Here is a 20,211-nt window from a genome sequence, read left to right on the forward strand (position 1 = left end):
GAGCTCAGGAGTGTCGAATGTGTTTAAAAAGCAATAAAGACACAAACAACTGAAAGAGAGCAAGCAAGAGGGAGAGCAAGACAGAGAGAGAGGTAAATAGAGGAGAAGAGAAAGAGAAATAAAAAGAAAGAAAGGATATGAACACAAGTATGAGAAAGACGGAGAGAAACAAAGAAAGCCAGGAGATTTAAAGAGCCAACTGCCAGATAAAGCTCTTGTGTTTGACGCCGGTTGGCAAGTGGAGACGGAATGTGCTGCCAAGGTAAAGAAATGCAATAAAAAAATCTAAAATAAAATAAATAAACAAATCACCTAGATCCCCAGCATTGGATAACTTAGCATTGGCTAAGAGAGCATTGTGAGTTACATAAAAGGCAAAGTCACGTGGTGTAGTAGCAGACCTTACTCCCCATCCACATGGGGGGGCTGTGAAGCAGTCACTCTAACATGAGAAGTGCCCTTGGTCGGCCCGCAATGTCAAAACGGCCCACCGCTTTCCTCCATCTTTACTTTTGCCATTAAGTCAGTTAGCAGACGCTTTTACCCGAGGGGGCTTACAGTAGATTAATTTACACTCCATGACGGGGAAGGTAGGGGGCTTAGGGTGTCTGGCTTTGTACGGATTGTGGACCTCTTGGATCAGAACCAGTACCTGCAGGCTGGGAAGCCAGCCAGCAGGTGCTGGTTTTGATCCACGAGGTTCACATTCCGTCAAAATCCCTGGTCACTGTGTGACACAACCCCACATCAACCAGACCCCAGAACAAATGTTATCCCTGGATCTCAGGAGCTAAACGCTGAGCTGATGGTTGATGGAACACAAACCGCTGCCCACCATTAGACAGCCCTGAAGGAATATCAATCCAGGGCTTTATTTTAGAAAGGAAAAAAGGATACGATGGCTGGTCTATCGATCAGCAGGAAATCTATTTCCATCCGTGCTGGGGGACAGCGCCATTAGACATCCTTACCCCAGTCTGAAGGATCTGTTAAACGCAGGCACGCTTTTCCTATGAGAACTGTGTGCCGTTTATCTATTTTCGCGTTTTAGTAACGCCTGCGCGTGATAATTGCTAACTCACTACAAAAATGCTAACAGTAGTTTTAAATCGATAACAAGACCTGAGCAAGGAAAATAAAATAATACATACATTATGGACAATAAATGTGTGTTTTTCTTTCACAATATCAAGTTGAAGAGGTTTGCAATAAGCCTGTGAAACATTCACACGGTATCCGGTCAATCTTCCCAAGATAATGGGAAATATCGAGCAAGCAATCCGCGTCGACTTGTGAAGCCAGCGTGATGCATGGCGATGCGTCTGAGCATTAGGGCTCGTCCTGATTGTAAAACACTGCATCACAGCAAACTCTGGCGTCCCCTATTCATAACGTGATTAAGTGTTTTGAAATCCGTGAAACCTACTTTCTGTTTCACTCGGAGCCATCGTTATGTTCCTCCCATCTGTCTCTGACTCAACACAATTCATCTGGCCCTCCTCACCTCCCCATCCCTTCCTCAACCCACAACCACACCCAATCCTCAGCGGGACTAGTTTCGCCAATGAATTCCACTTTGTGGGCTTTTTACAACACTATACTCCCCCCCCCCCCGTTTCTAGGTCACTGTTGCCATGCCAACTGTTATGCATGTCAATCAGTTCCTCACGTCACGACGGTGACTCACGTGCACGCCCATGACCATCTGCCCAGATGCGAATTCAGCCCGCTTGTCTGCCACGACAAACAACCACTATTTGTGTGTGTAACGTGCTGCGGGTGCCTAGTTAGTTTATTTTCCATGTACTGACAACAGAGAGGGGGGGACTGCCAGGTCTGGCACCTCTACAAAAACAAAAGCCTTGGCCCGAGCGTATCACCCCTGTGTTTCCACATGTCTTCGATACCGACGCCGTGGTCCTCGCTATGGGGGATAAGCCATTAGAAGCGCTAGAAGGTCAGAGGGGCGGTTCTCACCTCTGGGTACGGTTAAATGTGTGTTGGCTCAGTGCGCTGCAGGTAGAAGGTGCTGCTGCTGGGTTGAATCTCGACCATAAAAGGCGCTTTGCCTGCTACTGTTTAAACAGGTGCAAGGTGATCGTTGCCGTGAGTGCTGGCTGTGTTCTGTCTAGCAACTGAATCCCACCGATTTTGTTGCTAGGCAATAAGCTGACTGTTGTGTGTGCAGAGAGGCATAAGGTAGGAGGGGGGATCTTTAGCAGTGTACAGTAGTGCAGGCTTTAGTTTTGCCCATGAAAGATGAGCAGGAGAGGGAGAGCCTACACGAGGTGGAATTACTCTCCCGTCCCGCGTTGCCTTCATTTTGTAGAGGTCGTCCACGGATGGTGCTTAACACACACACACACACACAGACAGACACAGACAAACACACGCGCACACAAAAACACACAGAATCTCAAGTCTGCATGGTACTAATAGATGATATCAGTGCACCACCACGTCTTCTGTTTCACTGTTTTACTCATCGGAGACGGTCTAGCATTGGGTTCTTTGTCACACTTCCTCTGCGTCTCTCTCCCTCTCTAGGTCTGTGGATAGCCAGGCACATTACCATGCCTGTCCCCCTACCCCTCAACCCCAGTCGACAACACCACCCATCCCACGAACACCTCCACTCCGAGAGGCAGGCGGCCCTCTCCGCCCACCCCTCACCCCTCGCCCCGTCCACGTCGCCGACGACACCTCCTCGCCCGAGCGTCGCCTTCTCCCTCTCGCCCTCCCCTTCGCCGCCCGCCTACCCCTCCTCGGCATCATCAAACCTCCTACACTGTGGCTGCCACAACAGCGCGACGAAACAAGCGCTCCTGGCCTGCGCCCCGCTGCCCACCTTCCACTGGCTGACCCTGGTCACATGCTGCCTGCTGCCCTCCTTGGTGGGGGCGGGGGAGACGTGGGGCATGGTGTCCGTGTGCCCCATCCACTGCGTCTGCCGCAACCTGTCCGAGTCCCTGAGCACGCTGTGCGCCGACAAGGGGCTGCTGTTCGTGCCGCCGCACGTGGACCGCCGCACGGTGGAGCTGCGGCTGGCCGACAACTTCATCACCGAGGTGGGCGGCGTCGACTTCGGCAACATGTCGGGCCTGGTGGACCTGACGCTGTCGCGCAACACCATCCACACCATCCGCCCCATGGCCTTCGCCGACCTGGAGAGCCTGCGCTCGCTGCATCTGGACGGTGAGTAGTGGCGACGGCGGCGTGGCGGGGTCGTCTGGAGAACCGACCCGTGGGGACGCACTGCGCTTGTTAGACTCTGGGACATTCATTTAACCAAATTGCATTCCGCACACATTTCATTAATATTGATGCGGGAGCAAAAGGGGCTGACATGGCAACGAGAGAGCAGCTGAATACTACATGAATCAGAGTGGGGAAACTGGGATCTCTGTGTCGTCCGCCAGCAAGTGGAAATCAGTGCCTGCCTGTTTTTCTCTTTGGGTGTCTAGGAAACCGCCTGACGACAGTCGGGCCGCGGGACCTCGCGGGATTGGTCAATCTGCAGCACCTGATCATCAATAACAACCAACTGGTGAAGGTCTCCACGGAGGCCTTTGATGACTTCCTGCTCACGCTGGAGGACCTGGACATGTCCTACAACAACCTCAGACGGTAAGCGTGTTTCACCAGTCTATTTCAAGCCGCGACAAGAACTGCACGCTATTCTTTAGCGCACTACCTCTTCACTTTCCTGTACTTTACATTTCAAACAAAGCTCAGCTCTGAAAGTCAGCAGCAGGACACAGCCGGAATTGTTTGTGTGGAGGTGATTAAATAATAATACATTTTTGCAGTGAGTTACAACCGCAGCAGAGCAAAACGGCTAGACTAAAAGTATTTATTAAAGCACAGCGGGGAGAGAATACCGAAGTGTACATAGAAACCAATTAAAATACAATCATTTGATTAAGTCAACTGTCAAATATAAGCCCACCATGGAAGCGTGAACGCGAGGCAATGAACCCGACGAAGCGCTGCCATTCTGGATCGATAAACGGATCACAACAGGGTCCCAGCGACCACTGGTTTGCCATGAGTGGCTTCTCTCCCTAAATGCCATTGCCCTCATTTCCTTCTGCGAACAACATGAGAAACGTTCACTATTTTACGAGGACGAAGGCAATCGTTTGGTGTCTCGCATCGTCTTCGCTTCCGCATGCTACCAAGGAAGGATTCGTAAACAGGCTTTATAACCGTAGATTATTGATGGAGATATTCTCATTTGTCTCCACAATAGGGGGCTGTTCTCCAACCCCTATCACAGCATGAGCAAACAGGGGTGTTAGTGATGAATAGGTAGGGAAAGGGGGAGGCAGGGGGTTCCCGTTTTCCTACACAGAGTACGAGCTGCTGGAGAAAAACAACTCATTGAGATTCTGCCACAGTGGGAACGAATTACCAAACCCAACACTATTGATAATCTCAGCAGCAGTGGCCAAGTATGAATGCAATTTCCTCACACAAAATTGACACACAATTAGTTAATTGAGTGCTACCGACCTATGGATTGGTGAATACAGTCAGGAAAAATAATCGCCAAAGATTCATTTTTTCTTTTTTCTTTTCGTCCTGACATGCTCTCGCATTTTTTAACAGATTTACATTTCGCCTCATGAGTATGGTTGAAACATTGTAATTATGTTAACTATTGATTCATGACAATACATTCATTAGAAGTTCCACTCTAGTCAGTCTTTAGTGTGTGATGATTTGCTGAATGATACCATACAAAGCATCAGTAGATAATCTGGATGACTACTAGATACGCAATCTGAAATTCACATGTCTACTAATATTAAACATTTCCTTTAGATTAACTACAACAACTAAATGTTAACCACTCCTGGTATCAAAACGTGGGTTAACTCCCATTAGTACAGCGTGAACAGTTTGATTGCAGAATGCTAAGTGACCGTGGCAGAGAGACGCAGATGGGCCACGCGACGGAGGCTAAAAGACAAAAGATGGAGTAAAATGAGCATCTGCCACGGTTGTCGGCCGTCGCTCCCTGTCACCATTAATTAGCTCTGGTGCCGTCCTGTTCGCGGCTCAGGGAAAGGCAGGCTGAATGCTGAGCAGGCCCGCTCTGAGTGGTGGATTGATGGATCTTGGCGTGACAACGAGGTCCTCTGGGACAGTGACAGGCACGGCAGTTATGAGAAGTGTCACGGCGGGAAATCAGCCTTTTGCTACTTGTATATCGCAGTCCAATTAATGCCAAGCGATGTAAACAAATATATATATATACATTAGTCGTGTCTTTAATGCTTCATATTTACGCACTTTAAATTAGATTTGAATCAACCATTGAGTCATGAAATGTTTTTGTTGAAAGGGATTAAAACAAACTGTTCACCTGATGTTTACTACATGCTACACTGGCGTCGTGATTATAAACAAATCACTTAAACACAATTATTCTGGTTTTGAGTCCATGAGTCACTTGGCGAGGAGTGTTGCTGTTTGCATACACTAATACGTGGAGTGTTTGGCCTCTCCCTCTGCCCTCCCGGGCTCACAGGGTGCCGTGGGAGTCCATTCAGAACATGGCCAGCCTCCACACGCTCAACCTGGACCACAACCTCATAGACCACATCGCCGAGGGCGTCTTCGGGGAACTGTACAAGCTGGCCCGGCTGGACATGACTTCCAACCGGCTACGGACCATGCCCCCCGACCCCCTATTTGCCAGGTAGGACTCCACTTGCATTATGGGTAAACGGAAAGTACACTTCACAAATTCCCTGATTTTGATAAGCTATATAGAGGAGGCATGTGGTCAGGAATGTTTTTTCTGTCTTGTCCAGCCATCATGTTTATATCTTAGTGTTTCCAAAGATCCCAGGATCTTTTATTTAATGTTTCCCTAAGTTGGCCCGTCTTCACTTCACCTTTCTTCATGTGTGGCACAAACCACAAATGCCAAGCTGGGGGGGTTGTATGTACAGGCAATAGCTTGGCCTTCAAAGGCCTACGTCTGGCACGGCTTACATCCTATCAATTTCCTCGTGCAGAATGTGCTTTTGGAGCGCTTCACAAAGACTTGAAATGACCCAACTGTGCAATTTCTGCAGCTCACAGTAGCCATTGAAGTACACAATTTAGGGCCCGCCGACGGTTTCTTCATCTTTATCGTTTGTGGTTGGGTTTCTTTCTGTTTTTACCCAGCCCTGCCTGTTTTAGTCCCACACTATTTGATGCTTTCTTGGAGGTGTGCTGTTTTAAGGGTTTATACAGACTTAACCAGAAAACCAAAAAACTGTTCAGGCAGAAGCAGTTGGTGCAACCACTTTTACTTTAGCTTTGTTAACAGTAATACATCTCTGTGATTACTTTGCTTAGGCTACATTACAAGTGTTAATGGGTTTGTATCTTGTCTTTGTTTTTCTTTATCGCTTTCAAACAAGGCTGACTGAAATTTCTTTAAAAATGTAACAATAAATGATGTGTTGAATTCAATCAGGCCAACAGGGCTAATGAAAAAGAAAAAAGGTATTTAATTGGTGCAATGGGAATATTTTCAACAGCTTTTCTCCAACTCTGCGACCCCCATAAGTCTGCAAATTGCCAAAAACAGAGAGAGAGAGACACATTAAAATTGTACAAACACTGAACAGTATTTTATTTTGCTAATTTCACCCCCAATGCGTGATGTGCATAATAGTGCTATTGTTATGTACAGGTTGTTTTGTTTTTTTAAACAGATTGCTTTGAGAGAATTTGGACAATCATTTGTTTATTTCATTCTAGACAGCAAGCTGTTGCGGAGCAAATTGCTGCCAAACTTTGTCTGATTGCAAGGCCAACTGTTCCTATCTTTACCAACCCTGCGTTTGTTATCTTCAGCGGGAGACCGATGGAAAAAATGCCAATTTAGAAGCATACTTTGACGAAAGGGGCAAAGACAAGAAGGAAAAATGGCATATGAAATGTGGTTCACCGTTTGGATAACTTAAACTGAGCTTGGGATTGAAAACATTTTGTAGGTTCAACTCATGCTACATCATGTGTCCCCGTGACAATTACAACATTGTCCACTGTCGCCCTAGGTCCCAGACGGGTGCGATAAGCCCCACCCCTTACAACAACGTGATCAGTCTGAATTTCGGCGGGAACCCACTGCACTGCAACTGTGAGTTGCTATGGTTACGGCGACTGACCCGCGGCGATGACATGGAGACGTGCGCGACGCCGCCTCACCTTGCTGGAAGGTAAGGTGTTGTGCGAAGAGAGGCAGATTGCTCTCTGCTGCTCTTTTCAAAACTGACAGTTCCTGAGGTTAATTAACAGGTTATATACAAGATCAGAGGTACCGCTTAGCAGCTGTTGTTTTTCCGCCCATATGTGAGATTAAGACATTTTGTGTGAGCGTCGTCGGCCAGAGACCAAACAAGTGATTATGTCTCCTAATAAGTGACACTCTCTCATTCTCCGCATCATCACCTCTCTCCTTCTCCCCTCTCTCTCTCACCCTTCCAGGTACTTCTGGTCCATCCCGGAGGAGGAGTTCACCTGCGAGCCGCCCCTCATCACGCGCCACACCCACAAGCTGTGGGTGCTGGAGGGCCAGCGGGCCACCCTCAAGTGCCGCTCCATCGGGGACCCCGAGCCCGTGGTGCACTGGGTGTCCCCCGACGACCGCATCGTGGCCAACTCCTCGCGCACCAGCTCCTTCAGCAACGGCACCTTGGACGTCCTGGTGACGGTCGCCCGCGACGACGGCACCTACACCTGCATCGCCATCAACGCGGCGGGCGAGGCGACCGCCGCCGTGGACCTGAAGATCATCCCGCTGCCGCACAGAGGAGGAGGGGGAGGGGGAGGAGCCGGGGGCGGGGCCGGCGGAGTACACCCCGGGGGCGGCACAGGCGGTGGCGCCCGGAGCAACGGGAACGCCACCGGTGGGATTATACGCGCCGACCCGGGCTCGTCGGACATCAGCACGGGGAAGAACGGCGGTGGGATTAACGCCAACAACGGGGCCGGGGGGAGGCCCGGCGAGGACGAGGGCGTCGACGGAGGGCGGACTGCGGGGGACGGCAGCGAAGGAGACGGCGCCGACCGGGAGCAGACCGGGAGCTTAGAGGAGGAGGAGCAGGGGCAGGAGCAGGGGGAGGACGACGAGGAGGGGAGGAGGGTTGGCGTGCAGGCCGTCACCTCCACCTCGGCGCAGGTGCGCTGGGACCTGGGGCGTGCGGCGGGCACCTACGTGGTGTGGATGTACCAGATCCAGTACAACTGCACCGTGGACGAGACGCTCATCTACAGGTCAGTGAGAGCGCTTCACTCCGGCTGGCTCACTTTATCTCCTGATTTTCCACTTTTTCACTCAAGGTGTCCCCCGTTGTCACGCATATCACAGGGAAGCGATAGAAATGTCTCCGCGACGGTACCTCACAGTCAGAGTGTACGGGGTTGGTCACGGTGTGCCCTTTGGGAATCCATTTGTGGATTCCGTCATCCCATGACAACAACACACACAACGGCACGCTCTTCGACTTGCACGAGCATGCAGTGATAACCATGGTTCAATCCTCTTATCATGCTATGCCTACCCACTGTGACTTGGCGTCCCAGGAATCAATTAACAGGTTGGGAGGGCGCACAAAGGCAGCGCCGTTTGAACGCGTTTCTCTGGGATATTATGGGATATCAGAGGTACACTGCTCACATCTAACCTTAAAAATAACAAACATGGCTGACTCACCCTTGGGGATCTCAGACTCCCATGTGACTGGCGTTTGTGGCTCAGACAGCGCATCTGTCTGGTTGATCAGAGCAGGAGGAGGAGGAGGAAGGGGAGGTTGGCTTTCTGTGTAAATTGCCTCAATTATTCATTGGTCATGGAGTAAGGGCCATCCTGGAACTACCATTTGCCTCACACGGAGACGCACACAGGCGGGTGGGCGCGGCAGAGGGGACGGGGTGTGTGTGAGTGTGGGGAGAGAGTGAACAAGAGGTTCTTTGTGTGCTTAGTAGTGGAGATGTGCTTTGAGTTCAGCCATCTGATGAGGTAAATGATTGAGGACAGGGGGAGCGAGAGTGATAGATAACGAGACGGATGATGGATAAATATAGAACTGTAACGATAGAACTGTAGATATTTGAAAGGCTAGATCTCATCCTCTAAAGAAGAGGGATTGATAGATCACAGATCAATAGGAGAGAGAGAGAAATAGATAGATTGATGGAGAGATGGAGTCGACAAAGACTGATTGGATAGAGAGAGGTATAGACGGATTAACATAGAGAGGGAGGGATTGACAGAGTGACAGAGCGGTGCAGAGGGAGAGAGAGGAGCTGTTCTCTGCACCTTAATGAACTGTATTGGTCGTATCCATGGCAACCCTTTACGGAGCTGACATGATGCGTCGCCTAAGCGGCGTAGACACGAGGTCAAGCTATCTCGTAAGGCATTGAAAGGCCGAGTCACGCCCCCCGATTCAAGGTTTACAAAGAGAGCAGAGGCCGGGGAAGTTAAGCTTTGCTCAAGGTCGGCGTCGACTTAGTTATCCTAATGGATTTTTTTTTAAACGACGTGTAGAAGAAGAAGGAAAGAAATTGGGTTAACACTGAATTAGAGATAAGTTTGCCGTGGCAATTGTCAAAGCCGAGAAAGAATGTGTCAGCGGTTTTGTAAAGAGAGTGTATTTAAATAGCCCTAGTCATAGCCATCATCGCAAAAGTAATCTGGGCAAGCTGAGCACAATGGCACGCAATGGAGGGAATGGAGCGAGAGAGAGAGAGAGCGACGTGAATGAGGGAAAAACGAGGACTTGATTCAAGAAGCAAGTGACAGACAAGCGACAGGGGACGGACAGAGTGGAGGAGGGAGAGAGTAGAGAGAGTAGGCGAGAAGGACAGGAAGCAGAACGCGCAACAAGAGGACAAAGCTCTCCTCGGCTTAAACCCCCTGGTAACAATATGCACGGATTGGCCCCTTCAGCCAATTCTAAGGGCTGTAACGCTATCACCCACACTCAGCCCCGGGTAAACTAGAAGCCCTACAATGATGTCTCCTTAATGTGTGCGGGACGGGTGTGTCACGTCACCATGGGAACAGGCGAGGCACCGGAAGCATAGTAGCAAAGCGGTCCGGGCGTTTCAACCACTACCTGCTCCCCAATGACAAATGAAATCGTTTTATGAAAATTACGTTGCTTAGGATGACAGCGTCTCATGAATCACTTTTAGGAGTACTAGTTTTATTAGCAAATAAAAAGGTCTTGATGGCAAATAGTAGACAGTTAAGAAGCAAAACCACTGAGACTGATACTGAGACAATGACACTCAATGTAATTTTCATTGTAGGGTTGATCACTGATCAGAATATTGACTATTGAATATTGAGAGAGTTGGTTATAGGAATTAGAAATACGCAAGATCACTTTGGGGGGGGGGTGGAATTAACTGCAGAAAGAGGAAGGCAGGCGAGGAAGAGGACCTGAGTGTGAGCTGAGTGGGGTATTTTAGTGGCGAGGGAGTGAGGGAGGGTGGGGGGGGGGGGATGGAAGGATAGGAGGGATGATGGAGATGAGAAAAAACTTCATCTCAGCCCCCCCCCCCCCCCCCCCTACAGATTCCACACACAGGAGCCGCAGTACAGAGCCAGGCCCATTTTAATCCACTAGAACGTGCCGGGACAGATGCACATATTTGTGAAGAGTGAGCGTGCAAGTGCGTGTGTGTGCTTGTGTGTGCTTGTGCGTGTGCGTGTGAGTCTGTGCGAGGATTAAGTGATCTTCACAGTGAGCTAACAATGAGCAATGAGAGAGGTTTTGCAGTATATTTCTCTTTACGTTCTCTGAAAGGAGGTAAAGCTGTAGGCTGGGGGGGTGAAGAGAGGGGCGGGGTGCGTGTAGGAGGGAGGATTTTGGGAGCGAAGGGGGAGACGGAAAAGGGGGGAAGGAAGGAATGGACGGGTGAGGGGAAGAGAGAGAGCACACCATCCTGTCAGAGTGTTCACACATTGACAGCAGGCGGCAGCACAGTAGGAGGGAGGAGAAGAGGACCAGGAAGGAGACGGAGACGCTAGGAGAGGGATATGAGGAGAGAGGAAACAAGTGCAGAAGGAAGCTTGTGAGCGGAACTGTGAAACACGAGATAAGAGAGAGAGTGAGTGCACGACAGAGAGACAGAGACAAACAGAGAAACAGACAGCAAGAATTAAATAGGGATATTTGTCATGGGAGACAAAGAAAGTGAGGGTTGGGTGAAACATAGGGAGGGAGGAGAGAATGGTGGCTGGAAGGAGAAAGGGCGAGTTTAATAAAGTCAGAACAAGATCCAGGATAACCACTGTCATGAGAGTAAAATGTGTGTGTGTGTGTGTGTGTGTGTGTGTGTGTGTGTGTGTGTGTGTGTGTGTGTGTGTGTGTGTGTGTGTGTGAGCGTGCGGCAGTTGTGGGTTGCGAGGGGGGGTCTCAATAAAGAAAGGGTTTGATTGTTAAACCACCTTCCCCATCAGCTCCCCTCTGAGAATGAATCCAAGTACAGAGTGCAGGGGATTCTGGGTAAGAAGAACAAAACGGTCTCAATAGAGCGGGAAAAAAAATGACTTCCCCGGTAGCTTAGAGGCATGTACACCAGAAAACAAGGCTCAGAGGACAACAGGTCGGTGTGCAGGAGAGAGAGAGAGAGAGAGAGAGAGAGAGAGAGAGAGAGAGAGAGAGAGAGAGAGAGAGAGAGAGAGAGAGAGAGAGCACATGAGTATGAAAGCAGGGGGGGCAAGAGACCAAAAGGAAAGAAAGAGTGAGAGAACTCAAAAAGAGGCCGATAGGAGTCTCAAAGGAGCGATAGAAGAGATGGAAAAGAGGGAAGATGGACTCATAGTTACTTCAGACTTGGGGGGGGGGGGGGGGGGGGAGACAGGACAAGCTACAAGGAGAGCTGTAGAGCCAGAGAAAGAGAATTGTATTTTATTTTCAAGAGCACTGTTTCGGAGCTGTCAAGATGTGTGCAGCACAATCTCAGACAAGTTCTGATATGTTTACAGGACAGAAGAGAGACACGCAGTGTGGTGAGGGAGTGGGAGAGACACCAAGAGAGAGGGAGAGAGAGGGGTAGAGAAAAGGAAGGGGAACACAGTGGAAAGCGAGAGACAAAACAGAAGAGAAAGCAGAAGTCGAAAGGGCAAGCATCTCTGAGACAGATAGATAAATTAGCCGGGGGGTGGGAACAACAGGATTGAGAATGAAAAGAAGCATGATATATATTGTGTTTTTCCACATTTCACATTTCGGTTCATCTTTTGTACTTATTGCCCGCTGCTGAATGCCGGCTCTGACAGAAGCGGGGAAAAGTCCCATCAAGCCTGGAGAATGTAATTAATGGGTCTGTGGGGTTTGGTGAGAGACTGTGTGCTTGAGTTTGCGTGTGTGTGCGTGTGTGTGAGGTTGCGGGTGCGTGTGTGTGGGACGGTGCGTGTGGATGCATGGGTGCGTGTGCCCACGTGTGAGTGAGTGAGTGACAGAGACTGAGAGGTGTTCAGAAAGGAAATTGAGATGGCAGAGAGACAGCAGGGGCAGGGTAGAGAGACAGAACCAAGTCGCAGACGGAGCGTCGGAGAGCAGCGGGATGGAGAGAGCTGGAGAGGGAAATGGAGGAACGGAGAGAGATGGAGGAACTGTCAGGGAAAGTCATCATCAACAAGGGACACAGACACACACACACACACACACACACACACACACACACACACCACCAAGGAGCAGCTTGTAGATGTCTACATTTCAAGTCCTGCTCGAACGATCTAGTGGCCTACAAACAACTGTCCTCCCCCCCTCCTCCTCATCCGACTCCAAGCCTCACAAAGCCCTTATACATTTTTTACATTTTACAACAGGTCGTTACGGTTTCAATCTGAACCCAGAAACCAAGCATCAACACGTGTGAAGTGTGGAACCTTCAGCCTTTTAGGGCTGGAGAGAACATTACAGGCCTTTGTAAGACATGACCTTTTTATCTGCCGTTCAAACGGTGCAATTTGGGCGCTCACTTGCTCTAATCGTATAGGTAGGCTGTGGCGGTAGGGTGGTTGTCTATTGTGGCTGGGAAATGATTTTTCTCACGGTACTGTAAACATGCTGTGGAAGTGTCCACTTATTGGGCTTTGTATCTTTTGCTTTGGAATATCTATTTTTTAAACTGTTTGTGTGAAGAAAAGCAAGTTAGGAAGGGAGGGAAGATAGGGAGGGGGGTGATGGGATGAAGGTAGGAAGGAATAACTGAAGGAAGACGGGATGAATATAAATTGCCATGTAGGCTGCAAATATCTAATAGAGGCGGGGAAGTGTGTTTGTGTGTATGTGTGTAAGGTGATGGTGGTGGAAAGTACACTCCAGGGACGAAGTCTTTAAACTAGCTTGTCAATGGATGTCAGCTTCCATCTCGCTGACCAGAGACACAACAACACACACACACACACACACACACACACACACACACACAGGCCTACTCCTCAACACCACACACACCCTGTTTGAAATGGTGTGTGAGCAGAGAGCGAGAGAGATAGCGAGAGACAGATAAAGGAGTGGGAGGAAGAAAGAGAGAAGGCAGGAGACTGATGCCCACAACTCCTCAAAACATCTCTCTCTCAGGCCTGCAAAAGTGACAGCCTTCTCTTCTGTGTTAGCCCTGCGTTTGCACTAGTGGTCACAGGTGTGTGTATGTGTGTGTGTGTGTGTGTGTCTGTCTCTGTCTGTGTGTGTGTATGCGCGCATATGTTCATGTGTGTGGGTGCACAAGTGTGGATGCATTATATGCTGTAGCACCACTGCATCATTATATGAACTGCAGGGAGAGAGATTGTCTACACACACAGACATAAACAAACCCGCTGACATGCACACGCACACATAAATTGCAGAGGTGGGGGAGATCAGAGTCTTCATAGAGCCCAAGAGATATGAGATTCTTTTCCACACACACACACACACACACACACACACACACACGTCACCGCGATCCCATGCATACAATTAAGTCACACACTGCAGTCCACTTACTATTCATGGAGGCAGTTTACCTCCGAGACACAAACGTAACGACGATGAAAAGGGAAAACAATGGCAGTCGAAAAAAGTTTTTTAGGGAAACGTGTCTGCCAACGCAGACGGTTTTGTTTACACCTTGCAAGTGCTGATGTTTCCTTTCTTTTTTTTCCTCCCCTCCCGCGCGACGGGAACTCTAAAGGCACATGCGCGGGGGTGGCATTCCTGCATGGAAGGATGTATGCGTTTAGCATCAACGGCGACTGGTTTACGCTATGTATATTTCAGAGAGTCGGGCTATTTCTGTCATCACCAGAGATGCACAAAAACAGACGAGTGATGATTCATGGTCAGGTTGAGTGGAGAGGGAGGAAGGGAGGGAGGAATTGAGAGAGAGGAGTGCGAATACTCAAACATAACATATATAACAGGCAGCTAGGGAGATGAAGAGAACCCGAGTGAAGCAGGGGGGGAAGATGGAGGGCTAAAGATTGAGGTAGACCGCACCGGAGGGAGGGGGTAGAGGAGAGGATAGGAGGGGAGGGGACGGGAGGCGAGGGGAGGGGAGAGATGGAGCAGACCAGGAGGAAAGAGGTACGGCCGGGGATGGGAGGGGAGAGAAGGAGGAAGGGAAGAAGGGATGGAAGCAAGAAGAATAAGGTAAACAGAGGAGAGCGTGGAGAACAAAGTGGAGAGGAGTAGAGGAGGGCAAAGAAGTGATGGAAGGAGGGGGGGAGAGGAGGAGAAATTAAGCGAGGAGCAGAGAGAAAGATCAGAGAGTGGATAAGAGGGGAGAACACGGGGAATGGTGGGAGGGAGGGGGAGATGTGGAGGGGGGGGACGTGTGGCGAAGTGAGGAGGGAGGAGAGCAGGGTGACCTTGGCTTCTAGATCATAGTGTACTGTTACAGCTGTGGCTAATGGATACCGGGGGGCGGGGGAGAGGGGCACAGCCGGGGAGGAGGTGAAGGATGGGTTGCTAAAACATGCCGGCCACCGTGGCAAGAAAGGGAGAGACGAGATAGAGCTGTAGAGAGCTAGAGACGGAGACACCGAAAAAAGGATGGATCGAGATGGAGAGAGGTGGGAAAGTAGCAACATGCAAGGGCAGGATAGATAAACAGTGTCTTTATCCATCTTTCTACACATCTATCTAAAGGGAGATGCAAAGGGGTGAGATACTGGCAAGACGTGAGTCCAGGAGAAATCACAATGAGTGAACCATAAATTTAGCATCAAACAACAGACTAACAGCGGCAAGGGAGAGAGAGCAACGGATGGAGTCAGAGAGAGAGAGAGGAAATTGATAACAGCGGTGAACACAGACCAGATGGCCGCAGTGGATCCGGGACAAGAGCGCAGAGAACCCAGAACAAAGAAGGCACCAGGAGAGAGGAGCAGGAGGGATAGAACAAAACCACAGGTCTCACACACACACACACACACACAATAACAAAGAAGTGCTTCTGGATCAGACCACAGTGGTTTCAATAGCCTCAGCAGAGCTGGCTGGATTAGCGATGCTAACAGATGAGTTAGCAGAAATGGAGTCGGACAGTGCAAAGTCTGATTTGCACTGAAGATGCAGGGGGGCCTATGGAAGAGGATAGATGGGAAGTGGTGAAATGGTAAGGGGAGCGATGGAGGAGAGATGGCACCATGGGGAGTGGAAAGAGAGGAGATAACGAGGGGGGGGATCAGAACTCGGACACGTTTTACAAATAACCTCTGAGACGTCCAACACAGCCGCGGCGGCCCACCATCGCCGGCAACCGCCAAGCCCGCCCGTGGCGACAGCCCACGACAACGGAGCTTTCAATTAAACATGGAGGCGTGCGGCGCCCGCAACGGGCCACTGCCGCCATGGAATATTCCTGAAGGCCTTTCTTAACGGCTTAAACACGACCAGAAGAGCTTTTTATTCAGAAACAGCCCCGGCAGCAGAAACTGCTTTGATGCCTTCTTCTGCATATTTCATATTTCATAGAGAGAGAGGGTGTGAGGGTGGAGATGGTGGGGAGAGGGGTTTGAGTCCTGGTTGAAAACCAGCCCCCACACGGCTTGTAGAGAGGAGCGATGCTAAAAGGCACTTTTATTCTGAAGGCTGCCTTGGTTTTCCCCCCCGGTGGAGATCAGGTGTAGGAGGACTTCCTGCTGAACAGATTGGGTCCAGGCGTGGAGGGTGTTTGTTTGTGCAGAGCGAAAGGTCATTGGTATCAGATGGGACGGCGGAGTCCTGTGTCTTCACCGCCAATAGACCCTCCATTAGTCACTGTGACCGCCCGCCATATGTTCAAATCCCCACTTTGCAATGCACTTACTCTCTTGCTCTTCTCTCTCATACGTCCCTTCCTTTCAGCCTCCCTCCGTCTCTCCCTCGTTCTCCATCCCTCACTCCCCCTCTGTGTCTCCCTCTCGCTCTCCCCCTTCTCTTCCTCTCCTCTCAATAGTTGCACTCTCCCTCCTCCTGTCCCTCTTCATCTTCCTCTGGCTCAAAATACACTGCGCTTATATCCACACACATACTTGCCAATAGCTCCTACGCATAAATTATAGCAAGTCAGAGTAGATTGTATTTTGTCTCCCCTACTCTCTCCCTCTCTATCTCTCCGCCTCCTCTCATCAGCATAACACTACTCCGAAAAAAACCCCACTGCATTTGTACCCAAACCTCCATACTTCGACACAACTATTGAACCCAGTCAGGACTGTGTGGGAAAATGGGCTCAAATTTAACAGCGGTGAGTTTGAGAGAGGAAGGCAAATAGTGAGAGAGAGAGAGAGAGAGAGAGAGAGAGAGAGAGAGAGAGAGAGAGAGAGAGAGAGAGAGAGAGAGAGGTTGGAGGTGGATAAAGAGATAGAGGAAAGTCTACCATCACAAATTAGCCCCGTGTGTCGAAAGAAGGAAGAGATTGAGACGTGAATAATAATGAATAATACACATGCAGAAAATAGCTTAAAAGTTGCTAAAAAACAAAGAAAGAAAATCAAACAGGGGAGTAGAGTGTGTGATGGCAGGCCAGCAAAACAAGTCAAACACACACATGGGCAGCCTGGACTAACTAGCAACACACAAACAACCGCCCACTCATGCATGACACACATGCACGCCTTTTTCAAGCAGTCAGGTAAACACACACACACACACATACACACAGTGCATCTATTATACAATATAGATGTAGGGACACTACTTGACTGTGGCATGGCCCCATCATCAGACACACACACACATACACACACACACACACACACACACGACTAACAACACCACCTTCCGACATCTCCCTCCCCGCTCTCCAACCCTCTCGTTCGTTATTTTTCGTCTCCTTCTCCACCTGTTCTCCATTCTCACACTCTCATTAGCTGCTGCTCGGTCCGCCTTAAAAAATAAATAAACAGGAAGCTTCTCACAACTCACCAGTCATTATATATCACCGGTGCTCACAGACCACACACACACACACACACGCACACGCACACGCACACGCAATTCTTCAGAAGGAAGACAGAAAAAAACGAACAAATATCAGCGTCTCCAAATCGAGACGCTCTCTTTATGTAGCGGAACTCTTTGGTGTCTGGCCTTGGTCTGTCGAAGTAGAGGTCGGATCCTCAAGGGTGGGCTCCGACCAAATTAGACTTAAGGGAATCCTGATGGCCATGTAGCATGGCCACTTCTCTCCCCTGCTTTATTAAGCCCGTCTCCACTGCAGAACTGACTCTGGCTCCCTCGATGCGCTGCTCCCTTAGCCAGGCCCTCCTCCATCACCTGACCCCTCCTGTCTGTCCGAGACAGGCTTCGGGTTTCATGCGGTTGGCCTCTCCAGCAGACAGTCTCGCTCTCTCTCACCCTTTGCCTCTCTCCCCTATGTCTCTCGCTCTCCTGCAGAGTACAATGTCAGCAGTGCAGACTCGACCGTATTGACCGACGTTTGCCTCTCTCTTCCTATCCCCCCTGCCCCCCGCTCAGGATCCTGCCGTCGTCGGCGGACCGCTTCCTGCTGAAGAACCTGGTGTCGGGCGTGGACTACAACCTGTGCGTGCTGGCCATCTTCGACGACAGCGTGACGTCGCTGGCCGCCACCAAGGTGCTGGGCTGCGCCTCCTTCGCCACGCAGGACGTGTACCCGGCGTGCCGCTCGCTGCAGGCGCACTTCCTGGGCGGCACGCTGACCATCCTGGTGGGCGGCATCGTCGTGGTGACGCTGCTGGTGTTCACCGTGGCGCTGATGGTGCGCCACCGGGTGTGCAACCACGGCGACCACCTGCTGTGCCACGACGGCAACAGCGAGGCGGGCGCCGGGATGTGCTGCCAGTCGGGCGGCGGCCTCGGGGACAAGGGCGGGAACTGCGGGGGCGTGGGCGGCGGCGGGTTCTACCAGGCCAACGGCTCCGGGGACGTGATGATGGTGGTGTTGCCCAACGGGCTGCCGGCCAGCTGCGGGGACAAGCAGATGGAGAAGGACAAGGAGAGCGCCGAGGCCGCCGGCCCGCTGCCCCCCAAGATGCCCCCCAAGCCGCGGCCCAAGGCCAAGGTGAACTTTGACCAGTTCATGTCCACCGGCGGCGGCGGGGTCTCCACGACGACCGGCTCGAGCGACAAGCTGGCGCTGGTGGTGCGGCAGCGGAAGCTGGAGCGTGTGCCGCCGTACACGCCCGAGATGGAGCGCACGCCGCTCTACTACGCCCCCTCGCCGCCCACCACCCTGCCCCGCCAGTCCCGCCAGTCCCGGGACCGGCCCAGCCCGCGGCTTGAGCGCCAGCTCACCAACCGGGCCAGCTTCTCCCTCACCGTGCCGCTGCGGGACGCCGGCCTGGCCGAGTGGAAGCTGGCGCACCCGCAGCGCGGCGCCGCCGACCGCTGGAATTCCTCGCGGGCCTACCAGAGCCCCACCTCCCCGCCCAGCCCCACCGCCGCTGACTACGGCGCGGCCGCCGCCAGGCTGAGCCGCCGGCGCCACTCCCTGGACATGGGCTCCTCCGTGGCGCTGGCCACCGCCGACGCCGCCGCCGCCGCCGCCAAGCGCTACGGCGCCGTGCGCTACGCCAAGCGGCTGAGCGTCATCTGGACGCGGCGGAGCCAGTCGCTGCACGGCATGCTGGTGCACTGCGCCTCCACCACCAGCACCGCCTCGTCCAACGCCAGCGACGAGGGCGGTGGCGACGGGGGCGTCGGGGATCAGTTTGTGGGCGCGCACGACCAGCTCCAACGGGGCTACATCCACGCCTACAACACGACCAACTCAAACTCCAACGCGGCCAGAGCTGACCAATCAGCAGCCGGCAGGGGAGGGGCCAAGAGGGAGCGAGGGAGGGGAGGAGGGGAGGAGCTGGAGGAAAGTGTGGTGTAAGGAGGACACGATGGAGAAGATGTGAAAGGCCCAACAGAGTTCGCAGCCAGAGGCATGAGTGATATAGGGCAGTGCAGGGGGTTTCAAGGGGCAGTGTGGGGAGAGAGAGGGACAGAGAGGGGGTCTTGAGGTCAGTGCTAAAGATAGTGGGAGATCGGATTGGTTAGCCTTGGTCGTCAGGATAAAACAAACGAGAAAATGGAGGATGAGGTGCCATTGAGAGAGTCCTTTTATTCGGCCCCAGGCAATGGCTTGAAATACTAAATAAATAGACGGAAAGACATGACACCTAAGAGGGGTTAACTGCTACGGCTACAAGACAGTCGCAAAATGACTTTCAGAAGTTAAAAGGCACCTTGGCACGAAAACAAAAACAAACAGGGTGTTGGTAAGGGAGAATACATCAAATAAAAAAAAAATATTCAAGGGGTGGACAATATCAATTTGGCAGCAACACAAAAGAGAGCGGTCAGACGGAGAGAGAGTGTGGTGCGTGTGTGTGTGTGTGTGGGTGAGAGAAAGGGATAGCATCAGCTTGGATCTGAGTAAAGCGTACATTAAAAGAACGAGACACTGGCCAGCTACTGTCTGCTCTCTGGAGTCCAAGCCAGACAACAAGAAGGGTTTACAGCGGATCAAAACAACAGGGCAAATAACAACAGTTGGAGAAAGCCCACTTCCTGTCAACAAACATGAGCTCCTCTGGACCACATCATTTTTGTCAGTTTCTCTTTTTTTTTTCTGTCAACCACCGCGGTCGTCAGAATCTCCTTTCCACTGACCAGCAGCATGGCGGAGGTTGGGCGCTGCTGTGGGGGTGTTTTTGGATTTTGTTGTTTTCCATGAGGA

General features: G+C 51.2%; 2 protein-coding genes across 2 annotated transcripts in view; one reads left to right on the forward strand and one right to left on the reverse strand.

Annotated features, from left to right (window-relative positions):
- The window catches only part of LOC307091149 (pyruvate carboxylase, mitochondrial-like), a 244,143-nt gene that overhangs the window by 80,910 nt on the left and 143,022 nt on the right, over positions 1-20,211 (reverse strand). The window lies entirely within an intron of this gene.
- On the forward strand, positions 2,574-19,362 carry LOC307090791 (leucine-rich repeat and fibronectin type-III domain-containing protein 2; the record flags this gene model as incomplete). Its single annotated transcript, XM_079757559.1, has 6 exons — positions 2,574-3,195; positions 3,465-3,627; positions 5,537-5,707; positions 7,065-7,226; positions 7,495-8,283; positions 17,982-19,362. 6 exons carry the CDS (start codon positions 2,574-2,576, stop codon positions 19,360-19,362), a joined length of 3,288 nt encoding a protein of 1,095 aa, XP_079613685.1.

Source organism: Pollachius pollachius, assembly GCF_949987615.1.
Source record: "Pollachius pollachius genome assembly, chromosome: 20".
NCBI classification, from domain to species: Eukaryota; Metazoa; Chordata; class Actinopteri; order Gadiformes; family Gadidae; genus Pollachius; species Pollachius pollachius.